Source organism: Fukomys damarensis, unplaced genomic scaffold (genome assembly GCF_012274545.1).
Source record: "Fukomys damarensis isolate Sample0158 unplaced genomic scaffold, DMR_v1.0_HiC HiC_scaffold_12, whole genome shotgun sequence".
Lineage (NCBI taxonomy): Eukaryota > Metazoa > Chordata > Mammalia > Rodentia > Bathyergidae > Fukomys > Fukomys damarensis.
The window spans coordinates 5,349,037-5,359,075 of NW_022900924.1; the positions used below are offsets into that span (position 1 = coordinate 5,349,037).

A 10,039-nucleotide genomic window follows, 5' to 3' on the forward strand; every position below is an offset into this window, starting at 1 on the left:
TTTTTTTTTTTTTTTTTTTTTTTGGGTACCAGGGATCGAACTTGGGACCTTGCATATACAAGGCAGGCTCAGCGCTGCTGAGCTGAATCCCCAGCCCTCTAGTATCTAGATTAGTGAAAACCTTCAACAGCTGACGGTTGAAGCTTAGAAACCTTTATGAGCCTTAGTCTCAACACTGATAAGCACCCACCCCACACAAAGATGTCTGTCCAACCTGTATTACAGAGTGCTGAAGAGTAAGGTTTAAATGAGAAAATCCCACAGAAACATAATTTAAGCCAGGCATGGTGGGCTACTTCGTAGCAGGAGTGGCGGCACATGCATGCCTGTAATCCAAATACTCAGGAAACTAAGGCAAGGGGATCATGGAGAATTTGAGGCCAGCCTGGTCTACTTAATGAGTTCAAGGCCAGCTTGAGCTACATAGTGAGACTCTGTTTTAAACAGGAAAAAACAAACAAACAAACAAAAAAACTAAAGAAGCTTTATCGGGGGAGAAGGCTGGGGTTATAGTTTGTCATAGAGTATATGCTCTGCGTGTACAAGGCATTGGCTTCAATCCCCGACACCAAAAGAAGAAACAGCCCCTTAAAGAGCTGCTTTAGAAGTAGATAAATCCTCCTAGTAATGCTTTAGATAAACAGAAACTTTATAGCTTTTAAAGTTGCCCTTACCATTACTGTGGTTGAAAAAATTAGGAAGCATTATAACAATAGCAACAAGAATAACATTCCACAGTAGCCTGGGAAAGACTTTTTATTTTTAAATACAGCTGGGCAGTTTCTTGAGCAGAATCACTCAGTGTCATTATAAAGCTGCTGGCAGGCAGGCATGGTGGTGCACACCTGTAATCTCAGCACTCTGGAAGGCTAAGGCAGGAGGATCCATTAGGTTCAAGCCCATCCTGGATAATTTGACAATTTAGTAAGATGCTGTCTTTAAAAAAAAAAATTAAAATGGGCTGAGGATGTAGCAAAAGCTCTGAGTTCAATCTCTAATATGGGGCAGGGAGTGCATGTATATAGTTGCTTGAGCATTTTAGCAGAGAGCTAGATAAAGAAATAAAAGGGTTTTGGAAAACCACCACAGAACTCAAAACACTACTGATTGAAATAGAAAGATGAATTATTGTCATAAGCAATTTTTCAAGACTCTATATTGCAGAAAGAAATGTAGAGATTCTTAATCTAGAATTGGTGATATCTAACTTATTCATTCACTAAGAACATATTTATTCTGTATCCTTAATACACAAAACACTGAGTTACGTGGCTCTGTATAATGTTCTGTGAAATACATACAGTTACAAGCCATTGTCACTATTTTGCTTGCAGGGTATTTATTCTTGTCAAGGTGGGGGCAAAAGGATAAAGGAAGAAATTCAAAAGGCTCAATAGATTGTCAGGTATGGTGAGGCATGCCTGTAATCCCAGCTACTCCAAAGGCTCAGGCAAATGGATTACAAGTTTTGAATTTAGTGACACCATGTCTCAAAATAAATAAAAAGGGCAGGAGATATAGCTCAGCGTAACAGCATCTGCATAGCATGTGTGATGCCCTGGGTTCAACCCCCAGTATTGCAAGAGGAAAAAAAAAAACCAAAAAAAACTTGATGATTTGAAGAATAAACAGAAAAAAATGCTACAAAATATAGAAGTAGATTTAGCAGAAAAACATGGGCATCTACACTTAAGAATTGCCATTGCATTTTCTCAGAAGATACCTGGCAAAGTAAACAGCAAGTGCAGACACGAAGATGACTCTCAAGAGCCTCACATTTCCAATAGTGCTCTCTCTTCTCCCCAGTGGTAGGAAGGAAACATGCAAAGAATAAGGGACAGATTTTACCTGCTTGTGGTGTCCACACTTGGCTGCTGCTTGCTGTGAATGGAATGATGAGCAGAAATTTCGAAGGAGCAGGAAGAAGGCCCATGCTGGCTCCAAATAGACAACACTCTGCCCACTGAGTAGGGCAGAGAACAGAAGATCTTGTTTGCTATGGAGGCTGGAGACCTTAATCCCTTTAAGCCCTGTGTAAACTGGGCCACGAAGAACCTCTGCATGGTAGGCATGTGACTGGAAAAGCTCCGTTTCTTTGTCCAGATTCGGTAACATCCTGGGGAACAAAGTGCTAGAAGCGTGTGAAGGCCAAGAACAGAGCAGTTTGCTCTGGTCTGGACTATGGAGGTGCCTCCACAGTCTTGAAGAGGAGCTGGAGTCTGTTGAGGAGCCTGAGTGTGTGTCTGACTATAGTGGCCAGTGTCTTCCCTGAATGTGGCCATCCCAGGGCAACCATGGGACAAAAAGAAAGAAAAAGTCCACTTGGGTGGTTGAGATGGGCACTGGGAGGCCTCTTCTAAGGCAAGCCTTGCTGGAGCACAGTGCTCAGGAAAAATCCTCGAGAACTCGGTCATGCAATCAGAGGCTAATTTCACATGAAAGGAAACTGGGACGATTTCAGAACCAAAAAGCAGTGATGGCATCTTGTTGCTCAAATCTATGAAGCTCATCTTGATGGCTTCGAGAGAATAAAGTGCCAAAGGCTTACTATTAGGCCTCTTAGCCCATCCACTACCTGCCAAGTATGGATCCAGCTGCATTGCATTATATGAAAATCCATCTAGGAGCCTTTTATATCTGAGGCGCCTGTAGCCTTTGGCCACTGGAGGAAGTGCAGAGGAACATCGCCGATATCTGAGTTTCTGGGTCTTTGTGGCTGGAGCTAGTTTGGAGGCAAGGATAGAGAGCTTGTTTAATAAGGCTGATTCTTTGGTAGACTTCTTAAAATTCAGGTTTCTCAAAGGATGGCATGAAGTAATCCTCTGCTTTGGTATGTGGCTAAGCAAGCTCCTGGAAGGTACTGTTTGGGGTTCCAACTGGGTGGGCACAGATGCAGAACATGAGCTGAGAAGTCTGTGTGCTTTTGTGGGTATGGGATCAAATGAACTCTTTCCAAAGGCAGAATTTTTTATTTTATTTAATTTCCTCCCTATGCTGACTGGCTCCTGATAGGAAACTCTCTTACATGCTCGATGGGGCTGCTTCTTTAAGGGAGGCATGCTCTTCTGATGGTAAGTACTCACAAAGGCACCATGTACTGGATCACACGCAGCGGAGTCAGGGTCTTGTGCTTTCTGAGGAGCACCAGGAAGGCAAGGAACTGTGCACAACTCAGTGTCTTCCTTTATTGGACAACAAAAGCTTTCCTTCTTTGGGTCTTCTATCTTCTGAAATGGACCAGCAATGTCGCCCGTCGCTGCTTTTGCTAGAGTGATTTCTTTCCTCATAATGGACTCATATTTATCAGCCTTTGTATGGTACTTTGTCTGCACCTCATCTGACAACATATTAGATGGTCTACATTGTTCCAATACTATCTGTGCTCCTTTATGACACACATGTTCCTCTTCCTTCAGCAACACACAGTCCAAAAGTTTCTGGCTTTGCTGTTTTGCAGGATCACCATGGATCCTCTGGCATTTCAAGAGGTCCTGAGAAGTCTTGTTCAAGTGATAACCCTCACTTCCTTTTCTGGCAATCGTCTCCTCAAGTTCTTTCTCAACAGTTAAATGATCTAGGGGTCTGTTCTGATGTCCTTCGGTTTCTTCTTCTTCATTTGCTTTAGTTGCTGTTTCCATGATCAAAGATAAATGTTTGTCAGTGGAATTCTCTTGAGGGTGACAAGCTTTGCAAACATTCTTTTTCACACTGATGTGTCCTTCACTAGGATTACTCACATCCCTTGGTAATTCTACCTTCATCTTAGGCAGGACTGTGCAGTCCTTTGTATTTTCACAAACAACTTCACCACCCTTTGGTTTAAAGAGAGATTTCAGGTCAGTTTCTTCACCCTTAATATCAGTTTCTGAATTTCCTTGAGAAGACAAACACAAAGGCTTTATTTCAATGGATTCAAGCATCCCTGAGGGAACAGAGTTCTCATCTTGACATCTAGAAGACACTAAGTCTTCTGAAGAAATTCCAAAAGTTTGTTCCTTGCCAAACTCAGAATTCATTTCTTCTAGTTTTGATCCTTTGGTCATTGTTTGTATTTCTCTCAGACGTGTGCCTTTACCTTGGTGTTCATGATGAATATAATTTAAAGACATGTTTACTTTGTCCATTATTCTTCTATTTGGTTCATGATCTGCAACAGACTCCATCTCATGGGCACAGGATTCTAGACATTCTTCCATTTTACAGTCTTTTAAAGACTTGTATAATTTATCCTCACTTGATTTTTTCACTTCAAGGGATCCCACTGTAGAGTTAGCAACATTTGAGAGATCTAAGTCCTTGTCAGTTTTTCTTATAAATTCAGCATTTAGCTCATCTCTCTGAGTTGAGGTACTCCTTAAGGTTTTGTGTAATGCTAGTCTATCTTGCCATACACCACAATCAAGTACACTAGATACTTTCATGCTCAGCACATGTTCCATAGGCTTTTTACTATGGTCTGCACAGACAATGTTTATTACATCATCTGGGAACTCTTCAGAACCAGAAATATCTTCAACAGCTCTTTTGGAATAATCTTTCTTTGAACTACTACAAGACACCGAGTTACTACTGCCTAAACTGACTCCTGGATCCTTTTCATTGTGGCTTACCTCTCTTTTGTCCTCTGTGATGGTCTTTCTCTGGTCACTATTTTGTGTCTCCTTAACTAGTTTATCATCAATTCTATATTGATCTGGTCTGTTTTGGTTATTCTGGCAGTCAAGGACTTCATCTGCCTTCTGGTCAAGAGTTTCAACTGCTTGTTTCATGTTTTTAAAACTAGGGAACATAAAAGTAGGAGACAATGCTTTAGGACTTGGAATGTTTGCAGATTGGTTTAGTTTTTGTGTAGAACAATCAGAGATGTTATATTTACGAAACACAGTCTCTTCAGGTATATCCAATTCCTTTCCATCTAGCTCTTCCTCATTGTGACCAGTGATGTGAATGGTTGCATCTGAAGTTCCACTATCGGAGATACCAGCTGTCATTTCATTTCTAATCGTACCTTCTGTATAGCTGCCTTCAGTTCCTCTCCCATCAACTTTGCTCTCCTGTGGCATACAACTCACTTTACGGTTATTTTCCATGGACTCTTGTATTTCTTGGGAGTGGTGATCACTATGTTGAAATGCATTGTCACATTTTATTCCTGAAGAGTCACTGACTTTCAGGATGCTTTCGCTGGGCTCAAAAGCAACACAAGCAGAACACAAGTTTTCTTCTGGTGCATTTTTTCTTACACAGTGACAGCTGGAGAGATCCTGAGAACGAACATTTTGACATTCTGTGACTGTGACTTCTAGAGGAAAGCCAGCTGCTTCTTTTGTACTTGAGGGGAAACTGGAATGTAGATCTATTCTTGAATCAGTCATTTCTCTTTTTCTTTCTAGGCTTTCCGGTGTGGTATTTAAAGTGGGGCTGTTTGAAGAGGCACCGCAGGTTATGTCACCTACTGGAGAGATGTCTTTCACTTTTGTCTTAGTGGAAATGGTTTGAGCATCAGCAATGACATCTGCTCCTTCTGCTAATGGAGGATGATGGCTCTGTGGGGCATTTTTGCTTGTTGCTAAAGGCATCTTTCTGTTTATATGTAGTGGGGAATCACTTGGCAAATTCACATGATCTTGAGAATTAAGGGACACTTGATTTAAAACACATTCACATTCTACTTTATTTACAATTAGTTCACTGGTACAAGAAAGTTCACTCATTTCATGGGCAATGCTCTGTTCATCTAAACATGGAATATTATCATGTGAGGTCTCTATAGGTTTTTCTGACTCAGATCTAGAATTCAATTCTGGAGATGGTGGTAATTGAGCAGCATTTTCCTCAGATTTTGATACCTCTTTAGGCATAGAACTTATCTGATCTTCTGGCATTAAACTAACAAAGAATTTTCTTTCAGACAGAAAATCATTACATGATGTTTCATTTAACTGAGTATCACCGTCCAGATTTCTCTGTAAGCTGACTAAGGAGTTAGAGTCCTTACTGTAAATCTTTTCATTTAATGTATTGGGCTCTAAAATGGTTGTCTGTTCTGGCTCTTCATTCTGCACCACAGAGGAAAAACTGCTTTCTTCAGAGTGTCCACCCAAATGGCTCATGTTAATAACAATTTCTTTATGGTCCTCAGGGTCTGTCAACTTACCCTGAATGTCTAAAGTGATTTTCAAATCGTCTTTTTTAAACATTATTTCCATGGCTTCAGTTAAAGAATTGGACATTAAAGAACTAGAGCTCTCTGCATGGTTACTGCTTTGAATGCAGACATTTCCTTTTGGGGAATCAATATTTTCTTTTTTACCAGAACAATATCCACTGGAATCCTTTTCTGGTTGTCTAGCATTAATAAACAAGAGTTCTGCTCTTTCACTCTTGGGATTCAAAGACTGTTCTTCATTTTCTTCTCTAGAAGGCAAGTTCTTGCTTGTATCACTCTTATCAAAATAGAAATTGTCTGTCTTTTCAGCAGATCTCTTCCGCAAACCACACTTTCCTAAGGATGTTATACTGGATTCAGGATCAGACAAACATGGTATGAGATACAAAATTTTAGAATTTTCTTCCAAGGGTTTTATGGCATCTACATTTCCCATGGCTTCAGAACTGTCGAATGCAGAATTGTGTTTTTCATTACGGTGGCCAAGAATCTGTTCGTGATTGTCATCTGCTTCACAGAACAGGTTTGATTTACACAGTTCTTCTTTCCCACTGTCCATTTGGGAAATGGCACTGGTCCCTGATAATAATGACAACCAAGAAGGACAAGTTTGTAATTTTCCACATTCTTTTTCTTTAGGAGTTGCTTCTGTTGATCCCGGATCAACAGAAGTTAAAGGCTCTAGGGAAACTAATGTTCTGGTTTCTGAAATCTTGCCACTGTTTGTGATTTCTTCTGCTTCTGGGTAGTCACTGGACCCAGCTAAGAGATCTTTACTCACATTGCCGTTCTTGTGTCCTTCATTATTATTATCCACCTTAGTCCCACTGACCTTCATACCTTGAACATCTTCAGGGGATTTTGATAGAATTTCGGGTGTAAACTGTACATTTCCTTCTACACAAAAGAAATAAATCCAAATCAGTATGTAATTATAAAAAAATTTGCTCTACCTGCATCAGTTTTATCATGCGACCAACAAAAAAGACCTAACTCAGAGCCAGGGATTTAGCTCAGTGGTTCTGCTGTCTGCGTCGCAAGCACAAGGATCCAAGTTCAATCCCCGGTACCAAAAGAAAAAAGACCTAATTCAGAAAAAGAATCATAGACTCCAAAAGTTGGCACAGAAGAAGTAACCTGCACTCACAAGCCACTCCAGGACATTCATCCAAACCTAAAGGTAAATGGCTCTGTGAGGAGACAGGGGAACAAAAAGGAAATTGCTGGACTGCAACTTCAATGAACTAGCAACCAGGTGAAACCCAGAAATACTGGTATTTAGGAATCTAAGTAAAGCAGCAAAAGAAACAGACACCAACCTTGAATGAATGGTAGTTCAACGGGAGAGAGAAACTTCTCTGCTCTCTATGGTAAAAGAAGAACCTCACTATATTCTTGTGACTATTGACCTTGCTACTGAACAGAAATAACAGCCTTAAGAGAAACAAGACCCGAGTTCAGCCAAGGAGCAGGGGCAGAAATGATAATTTCTAGAATTTCTGTAAAGACTTAGACAGGGGTGTTTTGGGAAGTCATCTTAAAGTCATCCTGCCCCAGAACAAGCAGGAGATGGACTCAGAATTGGGGATGGAAAACATCTTAGGTAATTTCCTCTGCTTTAGTAGATAGTGAGGGAGAACCGAAAACCTCCATAGTTTTATATTTCCAGGATGCTAACAGCCACTTTGCCCAAAGAGGCAGTGGGTACCAACCCTAACAGCTTGGGCCAGACAGAAAAATTAAAATCACAGAAAATTAAAATGCCCCAGTGCCTTGCTTGAGAGAGACAATTCCAGACTGGAAAAGTCTCAGTGGGGTGGACAGATGCTGTGAGGCAATGAGCACCATCACCCAGGTGGAGGGAAATGCCAGAAAAGAAAAAAGGCTGGAAATAAACAACATGTTAGGACTGAAATATTTTGACAGGCCTCAGCCACATGAGGTTTTGCAGTGTGGCGGGGGGGTCCTAGGAATGCCATGAGAGACCAGCACAAGGCAGACACCCATTGCTTCCCACCTTAGCAAAGACCCTGTGTGCCTAACCCCCTCCATTCTGCTGCGAGTCATTTAGAATAAACACGGCAAAGTACAGACCCTGACGAGCCACACCTACAAGACCACAATCCGATAACTTAAAGAGCTTTGGCCCACAGTCCAGACTTGCCCATGGACTACACCAGTGAGGGAGGTGGTGGGCAGCTTGGGTTTTTCTAGTGCCCTCATTCCCAGATGTGGAACAGGCATGAGCCAGTCTCACTGAGGCAGCTCTTCCTAAATACACATCTATAGCCATAGAGGGTCACAGTTCAGCCTTTGGACTGCCCTAAAGTACTTCTCCTATTTGAAGAGAGGTGGAGAAAGAGAACTGTGAACTACAACCCCCAACCCCCTTTTCATGCAATGTCCAAGGGGAAGTCTAAGGGAAATAATTGACTCCAGAATAAATGCTCCACACAAGGAGTATCAGACCTTCGTGTGTGCGTGCGTGTGTATGAGTTTTTACTTTTGTTTCCACATGGTCCTACCTCATTTGGTCATTCTTCCCATATCAAAGCTTGGTTCTCATGGTTTTTAAACGTTCGTTTCTGTTATTTCATTAAATGGATTCAAGCTCCCCGTACCTTCTTGCACTTCTCATCTATATGCCCTTATGTTCATTTGTTCTTTCTTTTTTTCACATGTCATATCCTTTCACATCTCTCCCCCCCCCTTTTTTTTTTGAGACAGGGTCTCACTATGCAGTTGAGACTGACTGACCTGGTACTCACTATGTAGCCCAGGCTGGTCTCGAACTCACAGCGATCTTCCTGCCTCAGCCTCCCGAGTGCTGGGATTACAGGCATGCACCACCATGCCCGGCTTACATCTCCCCTTCTTTACCTTTCTTTTTCTTGTACGTAAATATTATTATTAGTCTATTTTTTTTCTTTTTGCCTAGTCTGTCCTACATTATTATTCTCCCTTTCTCTTTCTGGGTTACTAAAATAATAAAGAACTTTTAAGCAATTAAAAAATTATATGCTGATGTAGGGTTGGTTCTTTCAATATTGGCATTAGTAGTAGTTATTTGCTCCCTACAAAGCAGTGCTAGAGATTGAACCTAGTACTTAGAGTAAGTTCAGTGGGTGTTTTCATGCTGAGACATACCTGCAGCCAATAATATGACACGAAGAGAAAGCCACTTACTAAAAAGATCTCCATATAGCAGTAGAGACATGCATTCCAAATGATGTGCAAAGTTCAAAAAGAAAACACAGAAATCATGACAAAAAGAAGGCAACAAGGTGCCTCCAGAAAATGATACAAAAATGGATACGATTCCAAAGAAAGAATTTTTAAAAAGCCTGATAAGTGAAATAATAATGAGGTTAAAGAAGATATAAGTAAGCACTTGAATTAATTAAGGAAGATAACATAGTATATGAAAGAAAACTTCAGTAAAGAGAAGTTCTGAAAATACTCAAAAAGAAACCCTAGAAATGAAATTCTGAATTGTCAAGTAAAAAACTCAACTGAAAGGTTTGGGCAGTAGGAAAGATGAATCAGAAGAAAGACTATCAGGACCTGAAGACAAAGTAGATATACTAGAATATTCAGATACTAATAATACAATAAAAAAAATAAGAACTAGCAAAAAGATTATACAAGAACTCATAGATAACTTTAAAAGAACAAATCTAAGACTCTGGTCACAGTCCATCTGGGGCAACTTAGCAACTTAATAAGACCCTGCCTCAAAGTAAAACATAAAAATGGGCTGGGAGGGCTGAGGATTTAGCTCAGTGGTTCCGCTGCCTGTCTCACAAGCCCAAGAACCTGAGGTTCGATCAATCCCTGGTATCAAAAAAAAAAAAAAAAGGGATGGAGATG

At 40.7% G+C, this 10,039-nt stretch overlaps 1 protein-coding gene across 6 annotated transcripts in view; it reads right to left on the reverse strand.

Moving 5' to 3' along the window:
- Window positions 1-10,039, reverse strand: part of Prr14l (proline rich 14 like) — a 67,437-nt gene that overhangs the window by 29,314 nt on the left and 28,084 nt on the right. For all 6 annotated transcript variants that reach the window (XM_033762347.1, XM_033762346.1, XM_033762345.1 and 3 more), the window contains one exon: window positions 1,849-7,066. In XM_033762347.1, the coding sequence (XP_033618238.1) occupies window positions 1,849-7,066 (5,218 nt within the window). The remainder of the gene's footprint in view (window positions 1-1,848; window positions 7,067-10,039) is intronic.